Below are 22,625 nucleotides of genomic sequence, written 5' to 3'. Positions count from 1 at the left end.
TCATGTACCGAAGAGTTTTTTGTGCCACCAACGATCGGCATTCAGACCTCCAGTAAGTAATCATATAGGACAACCACTTATTGCTTTAAGTAAAAAGGTACCTACCAGATTGCCCGTATCAATTACACAGACTCTATCTCCATTCCTAAATACGCTCTAGAATCATGGAGCCTCCTTGATCTTGAAAAACTGGATGTCTGTTTCATAACTGAAACATGGCTCCATGACCAGGCATCTCCCGATACAGCAACTGCCTTCCTATCCCAATATCAGCTAATTAGATTAGATAGAGCACCTGGGGGGGGGGAGGGGAGGGGAATAGCAGTGGCCACCGAGGGCAAATTAGAAATCATCACGCTAGATTCCTGCAATACGGACAAAGCGGAGATACTTATTTTTAAAATCATGACCCAATCGTCTGAAGCATAGACAGGGGCCCTAGTTTATAGACCCCAAGGCCAAAAACCTAATTTTGTAAATAATCTCCTGGAATTTATTGCACCTTATGTCCTAGCCGCAAATAATTTAATTCTTATAGGAGATTTCAATTATCATGCAGATTCAGCACTGGACCACGATACTGACCAATTGCTAACCTCACTACAGACATTAGAGCTGGTGCAGTTGGTAGTATGTCCTACCCATCAGGCTGGTCATACCTTGGATCTACTATTTACTAACTCAACTAAACTCACAGTTGAACAACCTCAACCTCTGCTTTGGTCGGACCATTATCTGCTAAAATTTGGCATTCGTATGGATGCTCCTAAAATCCGTCAGGATAATGGCTGTGCCTTAATCAGACCCTGGTGTAAAATCGCCCCTAAATTTTTCTCCACCTATTTTAATGTTGAAGCCATACTACACCCAGATAATGTAGATCAAGCAACTGCAGCCTTTGAAAAGGCCATTGTACATGCCCTGAACAGAGTAGTACCCATGTTAAGGGTCAAGACTAAAGGCAAAGCATCACCATGGTTTACATCAGCACTAACAACTGAGAAATTCTCCTGCAGAACTGCCGAACGGCACTGGAGGAAAACTAAAACTACTGAAGATCAAATCAGATATAAATTAATCCACCATACCTATTTAAACAATATTAAACAGGCCAAAAAGTCCTATTTAACAGCGAGATTTAACAATGCCGCTAACTCTAGTAAAGAGCTATATAAAATTCTGAAGGAGCTTACTGCTCCTCAGGCTAACCAGCGCACATTTCCTATACACAAGAATGGGTCGGTAGAGTATCCTCCTTTTTCGACGAAAAGGTCAGAGCTATTTATAGATCCTTCCCCCAAGACAATGTAAATAATATTGACTCGCAATCCGCTGCGAATAGCCTACGGTTGTTGCATTTGCTGGTTGAATTTAAAACTGTGACCTGCGAACAGGTATCTGAAGCCATTGCAAAGATTAAAGTCAGACCTATCTTGAAAATGCCAATCTTAGATCCCAGAGAACCAGGCAATTACCGTCCCATCTCGCTACTGCCTTATTTCGGGAAGGCGCTCGAATCCTTGCTAAACAAACAACATACTGTCCATCTGGAAAGCCATGGACTTCTTGATTCGTCGCAATCAGGATTCCGGTCGGCGCATAGCACCGAAACGACAGTAGTAGAGGTGGTTTGTAACATCAGGCTGGCTCTGGATAAAAGAGAATCAGCTATGCTGGTTCTTTTAGACCTGTCTGCCGCCTTCAACACCATCTCCCATGACATTTTAGAACAACTGCTTTGGGAAATGGGGGTCCGCGGGAAAGCTCTGGACTGATTTAAAAACTATCTAAAGGATCGCTCCACTACTGTACATATAGATACCCTGGCCTCATGCAGCAGACCAGTATGCATTGCAGTTCCCCAGGGGTCAATCCTGAGCCCTATGCTTTTTAATCTTTATGTAACACCTCTGGCCAGGATAATCAGGTCTTATGGGTTTGAGGCTGTGTCATTTGCTGATGACACCCAGCTGCTGATCACATTTGGTCCTGACCCTACAGATACAATGATCCGGTTTAAAAACTGCCTGACCCACATTAACAACTGGATGGGCAATAACAAACTACAGCTAAACGGCAGTAAAACCGAGATCATTCTGTTCGGCAGGGCCGAAGAGTACTGGTCTAGCAGCTGGTGGCCTCAGGCATTGGGCCCATACCCGTCCCCCCTAAACAGGTAGTCTGCAATCTTGGAATAACGATTGACAACATGTTATCCATGAAAAATCATGTCAATCTTGTGCTGGCCACCTGTTACGGGATTTTGCGGAAACTACGTAAAATCTTTAAATGGCTACCTATCGAAGCCAGGAAGCCACTGGTCCAGGGCTTAATTGTAAGCCGCATGGATTATGGGAATGCCATACTAGCCTCCGAAAATGCAGACTTCTTTTCTAAACTGCAAATTTTGCAGAATACTGCGGTCAGACTGATTTTAAATCTGCCTCCAAGATCTCCTTCAGCCCCAAGTCTGAGGTCCCTCCACTGGCTTCCAGTTAGGAAAAGAGGCCACTTTAAAATCCTGTGCCTAACTCATGAAAGTATCCATGGCAACGAGCCTGTTTATTTAGCGAAAAAGCTTAAAAGATATCAGCCAGAAAGAACGCTAAGATCCAGCTCAAAATCTCTCCTTACCCCATTGCGTGTCCGCACCGCACGTAATGGGGGTCGATCCTTTTCTTTTCTTCCCCCCCATCTCTGGAACAAGCTGCCGTTTCATCTCCTTTCTAATGCGGACAACCAACGTTTCCGCAAAGAATTGAAAACATGGCTGTTTGACCAGAGATAACACAAATTGGACATGACCACCAGTCTTTGGAATCTCCGCAAGCGCCATGAGATCTACCGGTGATATGCGCGCTATATAAGATTCTCTGACTTGACTTGTCGATGTTTCTATGTGCTGCCAAACATATTCACCTTCTAAAACATAATATTGGTGCCTTGGCTATATTGAATTCTGTTGATGCATTTATGTTTTTTAAATCCTAAATAGAAAAAACTCTGGCAAAGTTTTGTGTTGTGATGGCTTTTATGTTCACTTAGTTAGTTTACTTTTATGTTTCTTGTCTTGTTTGGGAAGTTTAACAATTATCCTTTCTTAATCTTTTAAAATCACCACTGCATATTAGACTGTACCATCTGTTTCTCCAAAACAACTGTTTTCTTAAGCTTCCAAGGCTGTCTATGACATTGCAAGGTAAGTTTTCGTTTGAAGTCGGAGTATTCTGTATTTTGGTACCTAAATTAACCATGTAACTCTGGTGCCTCGGGTGCCTCGGGTGACACTGGGTCCATAGGACAATATTTGACTAATAGGCTTCACAACCCTTTGTAAACTATATTTTTGCCATTCTCTTAATATTCTGTAATCTTGCAGGAAATATGTGTGTTGTATTTTGGAATGGGACCGTATTAAAATTGGAACCAATATAGATGTTGGTGTATAGATGTGGAATATGTATGTATGTGTAGGTACTCAAAATGCTTTCCTGATAATCCTTTCTAAAGTTTTCTGAAAGACGAACCCCTTCATATGATTTTTTTTTTTTTGGTTTTAGGCAACAAGTGATTTGGAAAATTATGACAAGGAGCGCCATGATGAGTTTAAGAGATATGAGATGCTGAAGGAACATGAGAGGCGTGAATATTTAAAAACACTTGACGAAGAAAAGAGAAAGCAGGAGGAAGAGCGATATGAGGAGATGAAGAAAAAACACAGTGAGCATCCAAAAATTAACCATCCTGTAAGTGCTGGAAGAATATGTTCCATCTAATGTGGCCATGTGTTAGGTTTTCACGAGTGCCATTTAGTTTTGCAGTTCTTTCTGGGATAAGCACTTATTGAGAGTTATGTAGACTTAAACACTTGCTTCTGCCCAGGAATGTGCTGTTTTTTTTTGTTGCTCATACTATCCTTTCCCAGCTTGAACCAGCTACTTGGGATTCCTATTTTAGAAGGGCAGTAATGGGGGTGGACCCTGCTTATGTGTGTGCTTCCTTGCTCTTTGTCCTCCACATAACCTGCATCAGCCCATATTTGTACTTAAAGCAGTATGACCTGAACTGCTTTGACATGCATTTCTGTATTTGTTCTTTTTATGGAATCTTGATTGTAGTTCATATTTCTTTAGTACATACCACTTCTTCACTCCACAGAGTTCCCAATATTTATTTTGGTTTGTGTTCACTAACCTGAACGTCTTTCGCTCTCAGCTTGCTACATGCCTGTTTTGGGCATGAGTTGCCGTATAACTTTAATTTGTGTCTGTCCTGCACATGCCAGGCATCACTTCACTGGAAAATCTCCATCTGTTTGCTTTCTGCTAGTTATGTGTGAAATTACACAAAGATGTCTTTGGTATTGCTTGCTGTGTGTAGAATTCCACTTGGGACAATCTGAGAAGGGGCCAAGAATCTGGTTTGGACTCTGGCAAAGCATCTACAAAAACAAAGTCTCTCCCTTGGGTTGAAGAACAGGCCAAGTTCAAGACCTATTGCTTTTGAGTTGTGAGTGTGTCTAGGTGCAGCAAAAACATATTAACTAGAATGCAAAACGTCAGCACCTGGCTAAGTGCTGAACATGGTTGCTACTTCACTTGCTGCTCCCAGCGAACAAAATGTGCTTTCACCTTCAAATTATGGTCTCCCACACCTTGGATGCCCGGAATGTGACCAGTGACGGAAAGAATTACGACCAGTGAGCCCCTTTTGAAAATTAGAGTAGCCATGGACTGCTCTGTAGTGGTGGTGTGCGTGTCCTCCAAACCCAAGAGCTGATGCCTGAGTGAGTGACAATCGTCCTGTGGTGGCTGCCCAAACACTCAGAGCAAAAAGGACAGGTAGTCTGAGGCTGTTCCTGCAGCATGTTTTAAAGAGAAGCTACCTCTTTGACGGCCTATATTTCTTTCATTTACTGGTAAATACTCTAATCAAATCTTAATAAACATGCACACCTACAGTGATGACCCATAAATACAATGTATACACACAATTCTTTACTTTTTATCTTTGTTTATTTTGTTTGATAAGCAAGAGCATTTTTTGTATCAAAAAGTGATTATAAACATTTCATTTCAGTGTTATCATTTCTAATAATTCACAAATATGCTAAAGACATATATGTACAATTGGACAAAATATTAGACATATCCAAAATAACATAAACACAAATTATTTAGCCCCTCGATAGGCCAATTGAATCACTACATTCATATCTTGCATACTAATCTTGCATACAAACAGTCATACCACAAACAGATCACTACAAAAAAGAGAAAGAAAAACCAATAAAAAAGTCATTTGGGGAAAACCTTTTCTTACATGTAGTTCCTGCAGCATGTGTCATGATCTGGGAACTCCGTACCCCAAGGCATGTGTTGAAAGTGAGTAGGAGCAGCTGTGCCAGACAGGCATGCAACAGCAAGATGGTTAGATGGGCAGACCTGTGGTACCTGAGCCCAGTCAAATCCTGAATTGCTGCATCACCCTAGTGGAAAATTGAACACTCAGTGAGAGGGTCCTTTACAGAGCACATTCTCGCCTGCTTGGCTGGTGATAAGGGACCGCGAGGCAGCAGTGATTTCCCCCCCCCCCCCCCCCCCCAACCCCTCCTCCCCCTTCATCTCATTGAATTGACTGCGTTTTCAGACTTTTGGGTGATGGGTTACTAACAAAGGGGGAGGTAATCCTCTTGCAACAATTCTGTCAATTCAATGCAAAATTGTCTTACTTGTTGGCAAGAATAAAATGTCTTGTGGCCTAGGCAGGGAAGCATTTCCACAGTGACAAGCGGCAGGAGACTTGAAAACTGGTCAGGTTTTGAAACTGTGCCAGAGCCTAGGCCCAATGTAGATGACCTCCCACAACAGAGGGAAATAAAGAGGTAGGGTGGTGTGGGGCACCATCAGGCATCAAGACCTTTCACAACTCTCCAGTACTCTGCCTTAGTAGCAGTCCTGCTAAAATGATGTTTAGAAATTTTAAGGGCTGGGTGAGAAGCTTTTGTTCCACATTACCACAGCATCTAGGCAATAGCCACAGACTCCACAGGCAGGTAAAGTTATCTTTGTAAACCAGCTCTTTCCATGACTGTAATTAAACACTGTTGGTGTTGAACTATTGCAGACCTCAGACTCCTCTGTCCACAGAAACTCTGACCTTCCTCGCAGGCACAATAACTTCAGGCACTGGCAGCAAACATGTAGGCAATGAATTTCACATTTCCTGGGAGTTAATGATGAATCCGATTTGTCCAGTTATGGTAGCAAGTCCATATAACAACAAATGACGCAAGTAAGAGATAACAGCTGTTCTTTCTTTCTTAGTGAAACCGGAGAGCATGATTTTATAAACACTTTTTAAGGAGCATAGTGTGTCCAGTTTGGCAAAATACAGCAAATACCTGTTACGTTTGTAAGCCTTTTCTTCAGCAGATATCTTTCACAGAGTTTAACCAACAGTTTAACCTAAAAAATCATGTGAAATTTGCCTTGAGATTGTTAATGTCACGTAGTCTATCTCATCTTAACACCAGAATGGTAGATGTTTCTGCTGGTGCGTGAATGTCTGTCCTCCCTGTTTTCACTGCCCTTTCAAAAGCACCTGACAACCAAGAAATGTCAGGCATGGAGTGTCACAGGTCTTTCTTTATGAACTACATCCAGTGAAGAAATTGGGTTATTAGTTGAGTGGGGTGGAAGCCCCACTAAAATAATAAACGCAATCCTTGTGAGTGTGAACTACAAAGTCACTAAATTAACATGTACTTAACCCTCTGGTAGCTTGGCAGAAAATCTATTGAGCTTATCTTAGAGGACATGAGTGAAGTATTTATGACAGTAATAAAGTGAAAACACAAGAAAGATATCCCGATCCAACGTAGAAAAATAAAGTACATTTTAATAAATAAAATGACACCAAAATGAATTCAATCCAATTTGTAGAACCAGTCATGAATTTTTAAAAACCTTTAGTGACATTTTACACTTAAAAGAAGAAAGTGCTAATTGTAAGTATCTGGTCGCTTGATTCCCATCAAAGTCAAAATTTGAGACTGACACCAATGGAGTGAAGGCGGGATACAAGGGGTGGCTTTGGGCCTGGTCTTAGTTTACTTTCCGGCATAGAGAACATTTCAGAAAAAGTCCCTAAATTTAAAGTCCCTGCTCGACAAGGCTATATCCAATGATGAGTCATCGATGCTGGAGAGTCGCTGGCCGAGTTCTCGATAAAGCAGTCTACAATAGCAGGAAAAAAGCTGAGCAGGAGAAGCTGGATTTTGAGGCAGAGGAGGCCCTAGCCATTGATAGGAATGTTGGTCATCGTCGAGCATGGGCAAGAATTCTGCCTGATGACTTGGAAGATTTTCTGGAGCTCGGAGTGGCATGAAACTGCAGTCTATAGCTGAAGAGGGCTTCATGAGGCTGGATACCTCTGTCTGGAGTGCCCTCTGAAAAGGATTTGCTGTTGCAGAAAAGAACGTAGCGGGAACTGCGACAGTCAATCCCACTGGCGATGTATATTTGTCTGATTGGCTTGAAGATAGGTCCCGGTCTCCTCTCAGCTTTCAGAGCAGTTTTAGCTGGAAAATTTTCTTTGTCCCAGGTTTTGGATTTTGGTAGGATGAGGCCACTTTGGCACCACACTGTTGGTCCAGGACCGGAGGGGAGTAGAACTTTGGGGCTAGGACGCATTCCAGCAGACAGTGGCAGCAGCAGGCAGGTAAGTTGCAGGGTATTGAGGAAATTGTGATATTGTGAATGCTAAATGGTATATGCTTAATGAGATGTGTCCTAATCTACAAACTCTCTTCATTACTAAAAATAATACCAGAGTACTGTTGAATAAGGCGGGTAACAGTATTTGTCTTCTCCAAAGGGATTAACATCAGCCCACTTTATAGTAATTCCAGTATCTTTCGTCTAAGGTATCCTTTTTACAGTATTGATCTAATTTAAAGTGGTTGGGTATTTGTGTATGATAAATGCAGAGTTTGAACGGCCCATACTCCTTTAAATGTAAATCAGAATCACTGGAAGCTTCGATGACACAGATGAGACAGATATAAAATCACTAGATGTATGAATAAAATGTTAATGTATGAGTGAGTATATGTCCACGCCCTGTTTGCCAAGCCGAACACCAAATCTTCCAAATGTAGAGCGAGTCCACCAATGACCGGTTCATCAGATTTGTTTTAGTTTCTTTTTCTACCCTGGCTGTGGAGCACTTAATACATCAGTGGACCTGCATGGATCTACTCAAGGGTGTTGGCAAAGAGATCCATAAAACTCAGCTGTGAATCTTTCACCAGTGCCACCCAGTTCCTTGACTATATTCATAAAACAGGATATCCACATAAAAACTTCCCTTCGCAAGAAACTCCCGAGCAGACACTGGTATTTGCTCCACAGTTTCCATCTTGCTCACTCAATGAATCCTTAGCCATGCAGTCAAATACTAAAATATTTTTGTCACAAACAAGAGAGATCAACATCTTTCTCTATTGTAGGAACTTCAGTGCTAATCATAATAATTTGATGCTGGAACACTGACATTTTCTACTCCAATTACAAATCAGTTGCGAATACCAGCATAAATATTGCCATGTAGCACCTTCCAAAGTCTATCACGGTCAAAATTATTTCCCTGAATTAATACATTGCTGAGTTCAAGCCTCCTTTTATAAAAGAAACAAATTGCCTACCTAATGATCAATTAAGACAAATGAAGCCTGATATGCTTAAACAGTATTAAAGAAAGAGAAAAAGGCTGTCTGTGCCTTTAAGACTTGCGCAAACAAATGATGAACGGAATGCTGAATAAATCATACATTCACCCCCAGTCAAGAGATCTGGGAAAGTCCATCGTTCTTTTGCTCACCATGCCACCCCAGTTTAGACCCAGCCATATGCAAATCAGTCTTGACCCTGTGCCTCATGGGAACTGTCCAGACTGAACCGCCAAGCCAGGTCCTCAATGGACCGGAAACAAGCATCCTGGGACCGGTTTCTGGGTATTACCCATCATCAGCCTGGCTAGTTTGAATCCAGTGGCACAGTGAGCAAAGGACCTACGTCTGGACATACCCATCCCACTTAGGGTGAAAAGTGCTACGCAAACAAATGATGGACGGAATGCTGAATAAATCATACATTTACCTCCAGTCAAGAGATCTGGATTAAAAGAACGATAGATGGACAGAATGCAGAACAATGTCATACATTCACCCCAGTACAGAGAGCTGGGCCTAAATTAATTGTTTTTTTGCTCACCATGCCATTCCAGTTTGGACCCAGCCATATGCAAATCAGTCTTGACCCTGTGCCTCATGGGAACAGCCCAGACCCAAGTGCCAAGCCAGTTATTTTTGCATTTCTCACCCCAAGTGGGACGGGTATGCCCAGACGCGGGTCCCGTGCTCTCCATGCCCCCTGGAGTCAAGCTATCCTGGCTGATGAGGGATGAAAACTTGCTTGTTTCCAGTCCACTGAGGACCTGGCCTGGCACTTCGGGCTGGGCTGTGCCCATTGGGCGCAGGGTCAAGACTGATTTGCATATGGCTGGGTCCAAACTGGAATGGCATGGTGAGCAAAAAAACGATTAATTTAGGCCCAGCTCTCTGTACTGGGGTGAATGTATGACATTGTTCTGCATTCTGTCCATCTATCGTTCTTTTTGCCTTTAAGATATCCAGAGTTTTGCTATCTCCTAGTACCTTGTAGTGGCAGAGTTAGACTTTGGAACAAAGTAAATATGTTTCAGCACATTTCTCAGCAGTTTTGTTTCTGTCAGAATTATCTTTTTATCTTGATCCAGTGTCTTTTGTGTCTGTGAAGCAGAGGCAGGCTTTATTTGGGGTTTTAGCCGAACCTTTGTTTTTTAATGCCCTCTTTATTTAATGCCATCTTGTGATAGAAAGCCATTGGCTCTGTGTGGTGTACCTTCCAGCCTCTCGCTCCCCTAAAGACTATGTTCTGCTTCGAATTGTCTTTAAGGACCATAATAGATAAAGCTGGTGATCGGCTGAGTGTGAAATTGTCGAATATGCTGGCAGGGGACAAAAAGGATGACAAGATAGATGCCGTTATGGAGCTCCTTCACCTCTTGGTATTACAACTCTTTACAAGAAACAATAACTATATGTAAGATGTGCTTAATGAGAACAAAAACCAAGAACTAATTTTAAAAAGAGATGGTGTAAGGGAATGGAAGTCAGGAGGAGAGTGAACTCTAAGATGGAAAGTAGCAAAAACAAATTGTACTAAGAAAATATGCTGAACAGAAAGAGCCCAAACAATGGGCTATGCAATAGCAGGATGAGAGTCTTAGATGGCGTTTATCTCTGAGGAGGAGTACTTCAATCCAGAGGTACCTTAATTTAAGTATTGTGTGAATAGATACATCTTTAACCTTACTTGGTAGCAAATGTCAGAGTCCTTTAATGATTTGCTAAAAGATGGAATGGATGCAGCAAAACAAACCATGCTTACTCCAGCATTGGAACTTTCATAGATTCCCATGCTTGTATCATTCCCCGTCGTCGGAATGGGAGTCCCCGGTATACATAAAAAAACAATAGAAACCATCACTAAAACAGAACTCCGGCCTAGGCCCAGTCTTGTTTTGCATCCTATTTACCTCTTTTTGTAAAAGAGACCAAAAAAAAAGAAGGGGAACAACCAATCAGATTAGCCTCACTCCTTGGAACCCTCCTGAGAGAACCTCAGATTTTTCGACCGCACGTTGTGCTAGGGAGTCTCTACTGAACTCTGCTCAGTTTTGTTCTTAGAACTTGGTTCTACAGTTTTCTTCCTTCAAATTCTTCAGGATATCAGATAAAGAGAAGAAGGCCCTCTTTAGAGCTTGTGCTACCTGTGCAAACAAGAGGTTGTATATTGAAGACAAACACAAGGACTGTATTTACTGTCTGTACCCGGACCACAAGGCTGCAGACTGTAAAATATGCCGCAATTTTTCGACCAAGACTTTACGTGATCGTGAAGTGCGTCTTTTGACCTGGCTCCAGAAACTGAAATCAAGAAAGGAGACCGTGTCCAGTGACAGTGAGGATTCATCTTCTGCGACTTCATCTAGAAGGTCTGTGAAAAGGGGAAGGACTTCTCCTTCACCTTCTGAAAATCGTCCTGGTCAAGCCCTGAAAAAGACCTCTGATAGCTCTAAGGGGCTTAGTCCTGTCGAATCTCCTCACCGAGGTGCAAAGGAGAGGGAAGGACTATCCAAAGAAACAAGTCTTCAGAACAAATCCAGTTCTGTTCCTCCAAAGTCACCCCGTTCATCTACAAAAACCTTCAGAAAGCCATCTTCATTGTCTTCTGAGGTAAAGTCTTCAAAACAGTCTCTGCCGTCGACGACGCCGTCTACGTTTCCGTTGACGAAAGCTTCAAATGTAAAGTCTTCTTCAGTTCTCACCCCGTCGACAGGCTCGTCGACGGTGGTGGTTTCAAGATCTGTATCGTCGACGATGGTTTCGACGATGACGACGACGGGGATGTCGACGACTATGTCGACGACGAGGGCGGCGACACCAACAACGTAGACTACGATGATGGCATCGACGACGACTGCTTCGACAGCGGCGTCGACGACTGTGGTTTCTTCATAGTCGATTCTTTTGTCGACGACTATCTCGTCGACGGTCCCGTCGACGATAGAAAACATTTCAATCCTGCTTAAAAACGGCAGATTACACCAAAGGTGACTTCACCAAGGAGGGTGACTCCGTTACCACCTGCTCTTCTCCTAGAAGAAGAGGATTCGGAGGAGGAGGAAGGGCCTTTTTGGCTATGCGAATAGCCCTTCTCAGCTTCACGTTAAATGCCAAGACACTGATTCTGAAGGGGAGTATGAGAATTATGATCAGTATGGTGGTACTTCTCAATTTCAACCGGACTATCATCAGGAGATGGTTCAAATGCCCTCTTCCTTATTATCTGATTTACAAGCCAGTGGATTACAGGAGTAGATTTGCGACACAGCCTCCCATGTCAGTAGGACTTCCGAATAATACTATCCCTCCAGCTCGTCCTGAGACTACGCAAGTACCACAGCCTCAACCAATGGTGGAGGCGCAAGATGTGCCACTGGTTGTGCCTGCCGTCCAAGATGACACCTCTGACGACGACCAAGGGAATGTTACAATTCCGGATCCAGATGTAGAGAGGGATGACTATATCATTCAAGATCCAGCTTCTCCTGCTCCGACACCTGCTGATTCCCCCCCCCCCCCCCCCCTGTAGGTGTAGGGGGTTTCCATAATTTAATGGAGAGAGCCACCAAGAGGTTTGCACTACCCCTGGCTAAGGTGGATTCGGACTGTTTCCTTTATGACTTTAAAGAGCCTTATAGGAAATCGATCAGGTCAGTTCCAATTGTGTACCATGTTTGGGAGGAAGGCTTAAAGGCTATACAAAATCCAGCCACCGTGATTCCAGTTCTACCTCGTCTGGAGAAAAAGTATAAGGCTCCGGAGGGAAGCCCGGCCTTTTTGACCAGCCAGCCTAAGCCACACTCTGTAATCTCACAAGCCGCACAGAGGAAATGTAGGAATCCTTCGGCTCCTCTTACCACTCCTCCAGTTAAGGAGGGCAGGCGGCTGGATAATGTAGGCAAAAGATTTTCGTCCATGTCCAGTCTGTTAGTCAGAGCTTCTAATTCTTTGGCTATTCTTGGACGATATGATCGCCAGATGTGGTGCGGCCTTTCCCCCTATCTAGAGCACCTGCCAGAAGAGGCAAAGAAAGAGACTAAAAGGATTCTTCAGGAGGAAGAATTAACATCGGCAGAAATCATTGATTGTGCTATGGACATTGCAACAACGGCTTTTCGATCCTTAACTGGAGCGGCAGTTCTGCGGCAACAGGGCTGGTTATGGGCTACTTGGTTCCGCCCAGAAGTCCAGAACAAGATCTTAGATATGGCGTTTGATGGGGAAGCATTGTTCGGAAAACATATTGATGATGCGCCTCAAGATATCAAAAAAGATTCGGAAACAGCAAAATCCTTGGGGACTCTGCAGTACCGCAAGTTCCCGTTCCGAGGAGCGAGAGGAAGAGGTAACTCAACATATAGAGGAGGTTATCAACAACAGCGTTACTCCTCATATGGTTCCCAATCGCAGTCTTACAGACCTAACTACATTCAGCGGCAGAACCAATCATCTTCGTCTTTCTCTCGGTCGAACAACAGAGGACGACAAAACCAAGCACCAATAGCAGCTCGCTGGCTCTGGTTACTGCCCCCTCTCCTCCTGTGTCATCAGTGGGAGGCAGAGTTTCACATTTCCTCCAGAACGGGCAACAAATAACATCAGACCGTTGGGTATTAAATATCATTCGTTATGGCCATACCCTGGAGTTTGTCCAACCACCACCATCCAAGCCCCCTCGCGCCACGGTATCGAAACATTTCCGCCTGCTATGGTTAGAGGTCCATCAAATGCTCCTCAAAGGAGCCATAGAACCGGTCCCTGTCTCTCAAAGGGAAAAGGGGTTTTACTCCTGGTTCTTCCTGATCCGGAAGACGTTAGAAAAGTGGCGCCCTACACTAGATCTGAGGGAGCTCAACACCTATCTCATCAAACAATCCTTTCTGATGGTTTCTCTTCAAGACATCCTTCGACTTCTCAATTCAGGGGATTTCATGGCCACTCTGGATCTAGAGGACGCTTATTTTCATGTCCCCATCCACCCAGCTCACAGGAACTATCTTCGCTTTACAGTACCCAAGAGCCATTTTCAATTCAAGGTACTTCCCTTTGGTCTGTGTACGGCTCCACGGATCTTCACGAATGTGTTAGCTCCGGTAGCAGCTTTTCTGAGAAGACAAAAATTGCAGGTATTCCCTTACCTGGACGACTGGTTGGTAAAAGCTCCTACCAAGCAGGCAGCAGAAGAAGCAGTCAGAACGTGTTTGTCTGTTTGCCAATCTCAGACTAACGCTCAACAAGCTGAAGTCTTCTCTTCTTCCGTCAGGGACAGCCTGGTTTCTAGGGGCCATTCTGGACACTTCAGTAAGCAAAGCTTTCCTGTCTGTAGAGAGACAACAGAAGCTGATGTCAATGGCTTCCCTACTGTTAAAAAGAAGGTCACTTTCAGTTCGCCTCTACAAGTCTCTGCGGGGTTCCATCTCCTCATGCATACCCTGATTCCGCATTGCAGGCTAAGAATGCGTCCACTTCAGGAGGAATTGGATTTACAGTGGCGCCAAGTAGACGGATCCTTCGACGACAAGATCTCAGTTAACGTGACCATGAGAGACGCCGCATCTTGGTGGATGACCTAGGAAAACATTTCTCAAGGGCTTTCTTTCAAACTATCCCCGGCTCCTCTCATAACTACGGAAGCCTCTCTTGAAGGCTGGGGAGCATTTTACAAGACCTTCACGTGAGTGGCAGATGAAGGCCTCAGGATCAACTGCTGCACATAAATCTGCTAGAACTCAGAGCGATTCATCTAGCATTACAAACTTTTCTTCCAAGAGTACAACAGTCTTCAGTCCTAATACGTACGGACAACACGACGGCCATGCATTATATAAACAAGGAGGGAGGCACCAGATCTCGTCTGTTGTCTCAAGAAGCCCAGTCAATCTAGGAATGGGCAATTCAACAGGAGGTATCACTCAGAGCTGAACATCTTCCAGGTGTCCTCAACAAAGCAGCATACAAACTCAGCAGACTGAAATCTGTCAGTCACGAGTGGGAACTGGACAACTTTACTCTTCAGAAAGTGTTTCACAGGTGGGGCATGCCGACAATAGATCTCTTTGCCACTCCATAGAACAGGAAATGCCGGTTCTATGCAAGCAGAGTTCATCATCCGGGATCGTTGGGGAATGCGCTTTCGATGGCCTGGTCAGGCACATTTGTTTACGTTCCCCCCCCCCCATTCCTCTAATCCCCAGGATTCTTAGAAAGCTCAAAGCAGAACCGTGCAGGATGATTCTGATAGCTCCAGCATGGCCCAGACAGTTTTGGTTCACAGAGCTTCACCTTCTCTCACTGGAACTTCCTCTTCCTTTGCAGCCGATTCCTACACTGCTGACTATGTCCCAGGGCCAAGCCTTACATCCGGACCCTCAGTCTCTGCAGCTCTCGGCATGGCTCCTGAGCAGCGAGAATTTCGAGGGCTAAATCTCTCAGCGGAATGTAGAGAGGTATGGCAAACAAGAGCCCCAAGTACAAATAAGACTTACAAATTGAAATGGAAACGGCTCTGTATTTGGTGCCAGCGCTATGGGCTTCATCCCTTTAATTCGGAGCCTCATGAAATTCTTCCATACATACTATTATTTATTTATTTTTTTATTTTATTTTTTTAAAATTTTTGTCCTCATCTCACCAGTAAACACTTGTGGGTCTTATAATACATACATACTATTATTAGCAAAAGCGGGACTGGCTCACTCTTCTATCCAGGTTCACCTGGCAGCGATTTCTCGCTTCAGACGCACGTCTGCAGGTCCTTCACTCTGGTTAGCAAGAATCATTAAACAGTTTCTTAAAGGACTTTTCAGAGTCTTCCCTCCGGTCAAGCCTCCTCCTCCCCTGTGGCATCTGAACTTGGTTCTTGCACAGCTTATGAAACCTCCTTTTGAACCTATTCACAAGGCAGACCTGAAATTCCTCTCCTGGAAGATAGCGCTTCTTCTAGCCTTGACTTCAGCTAGACGTGTGGGGGAGTTGCAGGCTCTCACCATTCAGGAACCTTTTCTCCAGTTCAAAAAGAAACTGTAATTTTAAGGACTAACCCTAAATTCATACCTAAAGTTCCTTCGGACTTTCACTTGAATGAGCCGGTAATTCTCAAGACTTTTTTTCCCTCGTCCGGCTACTCTGGCAGGGAAGGCATTTCATTCTCAGGATGTACAAAAGTGCTTAAAATTCTATCTTCAAAGGACTAGAGCAGGGGTCTCCAACCTTTTCTGTAGTGAGAGCTACTTCTGATCAGTAAAAATCGTCGTGAGCTACTAAAGGCCGAGCAACTCGCGCATTTTTCTGAGACACCCCCCACAGCCAGCTTCATTGACTTTAAGCCTAATTATTGGTATTCATCAGGGAAGACAAGAAAACACTTCCCACATAGGATCAAAAACCAAAGAAAAAAACACCCACGGTTCAAATGCAATAGCTTGCTGACCACGTAGGTAAGTGCTTCAGTGCCACACATTGGATTAGTAAATGCTAGAATAGATAAGAATGCTGCAACAGAAGGCCTCCCCTTACTTCATTATCAAATAAAGTAAAGTAAACAAAGGGAGAAAAGTTATGTTACAAGTGAATACATATGACTTTTTTTCATGCTCGGGCCTTTGCAGACTATTAAAACAGCAACAAATGGCCGGTATTTGGAAAGGTAGCAACCCTAGTTTCACTATAAACGACTTCACTCAGTTCTAGAACACATGCTTCAACTCTGCAAAGTCCAGAAAATGCATAGCCATAACTCTTCACTCTGTTCAGCACAGCAACATACTGTCTGCCAAGCCTTGCACTCTCTGCCCAGTCTTCTACTTCTAGAAATCCAACTCCAATCTCTTGGCAGCCTTTTATTTCATCAAAACCATAATTTGCAGTCTATTTTACAAGGGCTTACTTTGCAGTCTAACTTTCACCTGTCCTAACTCAATTATGTTCTCACACTTCGTCCTGCACTTCACAGATTTCAGATGCCAGCATTTTCTGCATCCTACACTAAGCACATCTCCATTTTCTCAAAAGCCATTCACTAACAGTACAGCTGTCCTCTGCGCACAATTGCTACATACCCCTAAGGCACACAGGTGTAAACCTCTTCGATTCTGGACTCTGGAGCCTGTGCCTTACTGCAAAAGTTTGAGGTGGGCAAGTAAAAAATTATTTTCCCTTCTGACATTATGTGGCATGAATTTTGCGATTTTGCAGTCTGGGCTTTAAAAAGCAGAGAAGAACAAGAGAAAAACCCATCAAAGGGACTCCGTCTTTGACTGGTGGCAGTGCCCTGTTTCTGCCTGTTGACACATGTTGTGTAGCAGAAGGGAAATATGGAAAGCAAGACGCACAGAGCCTTCCTGTTTCAAAAAAATATACATTCATTAATGTTGAGTGGACAGTGAAAGTACATATTTTCGATGTACTGTTATAATTGGCCTCATTCTGACCTTCAATTTCAAATTGCCCAACAGTTAAATTACAAAAATGAGGCTCAGTGCATATGAGGCCCTTTGATTTCAACATCCGCTGCCAGGGCACTTTACCATTAAAGAAAGATGTAAAGCGCGGTGGCTGCTGACGTTAAAATCCAAGATCCTTGCATGCTCTGAGCAGCTTTCACTGTCTACTTCAGGCAAATATATACCGCTGTTTTACTATTGTAGGCAGGCAAATGTAAAGCGCCGTAGCTGCCGAGTGCATGCAAGGACTTCTAATTTGAAAGTCGGCTGCCACGGCGCTTTATTACTTAAGGCAGATGTAAAGCGCAGTTGCAGCCCATGTTAAAATCAAAGTTCCTTGCATTCACGGAGCTGCTTTCACTGACTACTACGCGCAGGCAAATGAAAGCGTGGTGAAGTCAGTGAAAGCATATTAGTGCAGGCAAGGACCTTGCATTTTAGCATCAGCTGCCACAGCGGTAGCAGCCCAGTGCCTGCAAGGACCTTTGATTTTAATGTCGCCTGCCACCGCGCTTTATTCCTGAATGCAGATCTAAAGCGCGGTGTCAGCCGATGTTAAAACCAAAGGGCCTTGCATGCATGGAGTCAATTTTACCAAGTCACTATGCTGCTGCTCGGCCACAGGCCATCTTACCTTGCAGTTACTCCGGGAGGATCAAATGGGAAATACGAAGCATGATGCCAGCCTGGAAAAGTGAGGTGGCGTGAGACTTCAGGAAGAACGTCACGTTCTTCAGCCCGCCCCTCCCCAGCTAAGCTCACTTCAGCCAATCCGAGCAGCTGATTTGAGTGAGGGCGGGCAAGGGCTGACTGCCCCAAAAGAGAATGATGGAATACAAAATAAAATGCGAAATCACGTCTTAATAATTAGATAGGAGGCACAAGCTACTCACAGAGGGTCGGCTAGCTACCGGTGGCTTGCGATCGACCGGTTGGAGACCCCTGGACTAGAGACTTCAGAAAGTCTTCTCAACTATTTTTCTTTCAGCGACCCTCATAAGGATTTTCCCCTATCCAAGCAAGGGATCTCTCATTGGATTACTAATACTATCCAATATTGTCACAAGGCAGCTGGCAAGCCCCTGGAAGGTCGAATCCGTGCTCATTCCACGAGGGCGATTTCCTCTTCTACAGCCCTCTTTGTTGGCGTTCCTCTCCTAGAGATCTGCCGGGCAGCAACCTGGAGCAGTACACATACCTTTACAAGACATTACTGCCTGGATGCGGCGACGCAGGGGGATGCAGCAGTCGGCCAAGCAGTTCTGAGGAACCTATTTTAGTAGTGGTGAGCTTTCCTTTTCTTTTTTTTTTTCAAATCTTTTTTTTTTCTTTTATTAAACATTCTCGACTTACAGGTACAAAATTACTGAATCACGTTAAGGGTTACAGTGAAATCAAGGTAATTACAGTACAGTCATTCAATTACATTGGAAGTTGCAGGGATGGGGAGTCCTCATCATCAGCTATTGGGGGGGGCACATATCTCGCCACGGTATGAGTTCCAAGGGGACCAGGTCTTTGACTATCTCCGTGGACAACCACGGGCGATGTATACTGTCTTTTCCTGTAGCATGCACCAGTCCAAATCTCTCTCCCATGCTGTGACCGTGGGCGGATGTGGGGCACCCCAGAGATGAGCGATATTTCTCTTGGCTATTGTGCATCTGAGCGTTACCCAGTTCATAGTATAAGTTGTGAGGTCAGTGGGTTCCCATATATTTAGGAGGCATCTGGGCGCTTCCAGCATGATCTCCACCCCTAGCACTGCACTCATGATCTTGTGGATATTGCGCCAATAGTCCTATATCTGCTCACAGTGCCATAGTATATGTATGAATGTGCCTATTTGTGTGCATTCCCTCCTACATGTGTCATCTACCAGGCCCCCCATTCGGACCATCTGCGGGCCCGTTGCATAGATTCTATGGAGGATCTTCAGCTGCACTAACCGGAGTCGAGCTGAGATAGCAACTGTTTTAGGAGAGGAGATCGCTTCCTGCCAGGTTTCATCGTCCAGTTCTATCCCATCCGCAGCCCATGTGTTTCTCAGTTTTAATAATGGGTCCTCGACATTATTATTTTTTTTTTTTGAAACCGTTTATTGCAGGTTGTAAAAGTTACAGGTATGGGCCTACAACCACCCGGCCGGCCGCTAGAATGACAAAAGCATATTGCATACATACAGTAAAAGTCTCTCGGCAGTGCAGAGCAGTGAAACAGGAGTAATCAATGGTGCAGGCCACACAGCTCCAAGCCCACAGTACGGTTCCCTTTTCTTGAAACAAAACAACACCAAAAAACCACACCCGCAAGGCAACCCGCGATCAAAAGTGACAGCACGTGCTCCATAAGTGGGGGATCCAAACCAGCAGCAGAACTCTGAGGAGGGGAATGGGAGTAGATCAGGGACTGGGGGACCGCGCGCCCGCGGCCGAGGGAGGGGGGCCGTCTAGGGAGACGGAGCAGGCGAGGCAGCCGGTAGCAGTGGTGGCTCACAAATACCCCCGCGGTAGGCGTTCCAGGGGCCCCAGAGTTTCACCCACGCCCCAGGCTTACCCCTCGCCACATACACCACCTTTTCACGAAACATACACCAATCCATATGCTCTTTCCAGGCCGACACCGCAGGGGGCCTCTGGGATCCCCACAATTGAGCAATGTCACGCTTGGCTATCATGTATCCCAGAGTCACCCACCGCGTCTGCGGGACCGAATAGTCATTCGGTTCCCATACATTCAGCAAGCATCTCCTCGCTTCAGGCAGCAGCGCGACACGCGTAACCACATGCAGGACCTCATGCACACCACGCCAGAATCGCTCCACCTTCGGGCACTCCCACAGTATATGCATGAAAGTCGCCAACGCACCACAGCCACGCTTACACATTCCGTCACCAGCAAAACCCATACGCAGAAGCCTTGGCCCCGTCACGTAAACCCGGTGAAGGATCTTGAGCTGGACGAAACGAAGGCGAGCCGGGATGGCCACCTCTTTCGAAGAGGCCACCGCGGAAATCCAATCCTCGTCGTCCAGCTCCAGCCCGTCGGCAACCCAATCCTCGCGGAGACTAGTCAGCAGGCACGATCTATCGTTGATCAGTTTTTTGTATATGAGGGAGATCGTGCTGTCCGGGACATGGCCATCTAGCACTCTGTCCTCCAGGGGGGAAGACTCCGGGATGGATGCGACATCCGGGAAGACGGAGCCCAGCGCATGGCGGACTTGTAGGTACCGAAAGTACTCACTGCCCTGCAGCTGAAACTCCGCCTGCAGCGTCTCAAAAGTTTTGAATCCCCCCCTCGTCCAGAGATCTCCCACCGTGCTGATTCCGATCGTGTCCCACTTCTCGAAGCCCTTCGACGTCCACAGGGAGCCCAACCTCTCAGACGCATACAGCGGTGACGCCCGGGTCAAACGGTCCTTCCACCCCATAGCTGCATTAGCCGCGTGCCAGACACGCACCATGACACGCGTCGGTCCCGTCAAACGGGAGTCGGGCGCGCCAGAGTAGAGCGCGCGATTGTAATCGCCACCGGGTAGGAGCATCTTATCCATCTCAAATGCCGGGTTCAAGGCGGGCCCATAAAGGCCATGATTAATTGCAGCTAGTTGGGAGGCCCAGTAATACCGTTTAATGTCCGGGAGGGCGACCCCCCCATCGTACCACGGGAGCGTCAATTTAGCCAGAGCAATACGCGGCCTCCCGTCCCAGAACAGGCGCCGCTGGAGGCCCTCCACCTCACGGAAATAGCGTGCCGGGACCAAGTCCATAGTATTCTGGAGGGCGTAGAGGAATCGCGGCAGGGACATCATTTTGAACAAAGCCGCTCGGCCGAGCGGCGAGAGCGGCAGACGCCGCCAGCGCACCACGTCCTCCCTCAAGCGCTGGAGGGGGGGTAGCAAATTCCGCTCATAGCGGGCCTCCGGGTCAAGTGTGATATAGATACCCAGGTACCGAAAACCTTGGGAGGCAATCTGGATCGGACAGTCCCGTGGTAGGGCCGGAGCCTCCCCGGAAAGCACATAGACACAGGATTTCGCCCAGTTGATGACCAGGCCTGAGTTGCGACCGAATGAGCGCAAAACATCAACCAGGACGATCAGTGATTTACGCGGGGAGGCGAGATACAGAAGGATGTCGTCAGCATAGAGGGACACACGGTCCTCATGCTCGGGGGTCCAGCGGAGACCACGGATAGAAGGGTGCCACCGCAGCCACTCCGCCAGGGGCTCCAGGGCCAGGGCAAACAGGAGAGGCGACAGGGGGCAACCCTGTCGCGTACCCCTCCCCAGCGCGAATGGGGCCGAGACTCGCCCATTCACTACCACCTGCGCCAATGGGCCCGAATATAGCAATTTGACCCAGCTAATGAAACCCGGGCCGAACCCGAATTTCGCCAGCATCGCCCAGATGTATGGCCATTCAAGCGTATCAAACGCCATGGTGGCGTCCAAGGACGCCAAGATGGCCGGCTCCCGCACAAACGGGACACGCGCGAGCACCCCGTGCAAGCGCCGCAGATTGAGCGCCGTGTTGCGGTGCGGTATAAAGCCAGATTGGTCTTGGTGGACCAAGTCGCCCACCACGCCAACCAACCGGTTGGCCAACACCTTGGCAAGGATTTTGGGCTCCGCGTTCAAAAGCGAAATCGGCCTATAGGATGTGACCCGTTCACGGGGCTTCCCCTCCTTGTGGATCACCACAATTGTGGCCAGACGCTGATCCGGCGGGAGGGAACCCTGCGAGTGGGCCGCCAGGAACATCGCGCGCAGGTGGGGCGCCAACACATCCGGGCGTAGCTTATAGAGCTCGATGGGAATACCATTGGGGCCCATGGCCTTGCCGGATGCAACCGAGCGAATAGCCAAGGCAATTTCGTCCGAGGTGGGAGGGGCGTCCAGCGAATCCCTGTCCTCCACCGTTAGGGAGGGCAGTGCGATGTCCCGAAGCAGGGCATGGGAATCTTCCTCCGAGCAGGGGGAGACCGGGGAGTAGACTTCGCGGAAATAATCCGCGAAGCAGGAGACAATGGCGTCCGGCTCGGTGACACACGCACCATCAACACTCTCAATCAAAGGCACCACGCGGCTCGCTCTCTCCCTCTTATCCAACCACGCAATCAATTTGCCAGCCTTATCACCCACATCATACAATCGCCCCTGCTGCTCTCTACTGAGGCCCCTGGCCGCTTCCGTGACGAGGGCCCGATAGGCCGCCTGCTTTAGGTGTAGAACATGCAACTTGGCGTCTGTTACCCCGCTCCCCAGGTCACCCTCCAGTTCTGCAATCTCGGCCTCTACCCGGGTCACCTCCTCCCGCTCGAGCCGCCGGGCATGGGAGATAAAGGAGAGGGCCTCCCCTCTAAGGACTACCTTGAAAGCCTCCCAAAGGGAGATGGCCGAAGAGACCGACCCCACATTCTCGTCGAAATATCGCTGTAAGGATTTGATC

The 22,625-nt window shown here is 46.3% G+C and overlaps 1 protein-coding gene across 4 annotated transcripts in view; it reads left to right on the top strand.

Annotated features, from left to right (window-relative positions):
* NUCB2 (nucleobindin 2) overlaps nucleotides 1-22,625 on the top strand; it is a 450,013-nt gene that overhangs the window by 176,367 nt on the left and 251,021 nt on the right. For all 4 annotated transcript variants that reach the window (XM_085648078.1, XM_085648079.1, XM_085648080.1 and 1 more), the window contains one exon: nucleotides 3,561-3,746. In XM_085648078.1, the coding sequence (XP_085504204.1) occupies nucleotides 3,561-3,746 (186 nt within the window). The remainder of the gene's footprint in view (nucleotides 1-3,560; nucleotides 3,747-22,625) is intronic.

This window comes from Triturus cristatus, chromosome 3_2 (genome assembly GCF_964204655.1).
Source record: "Triturus cristatus chromosome 3_2, aTriCri1.1, whole genome shotgun sequence".
NCBI lineage: Eukaryota > Metazoa > Chordata > Amphibia > Caudata > Salamandridae > Triturus > Triturus cristatus.
This window is presented reverse-complemented; position numbering and strand designations above follow the sequence as displayed.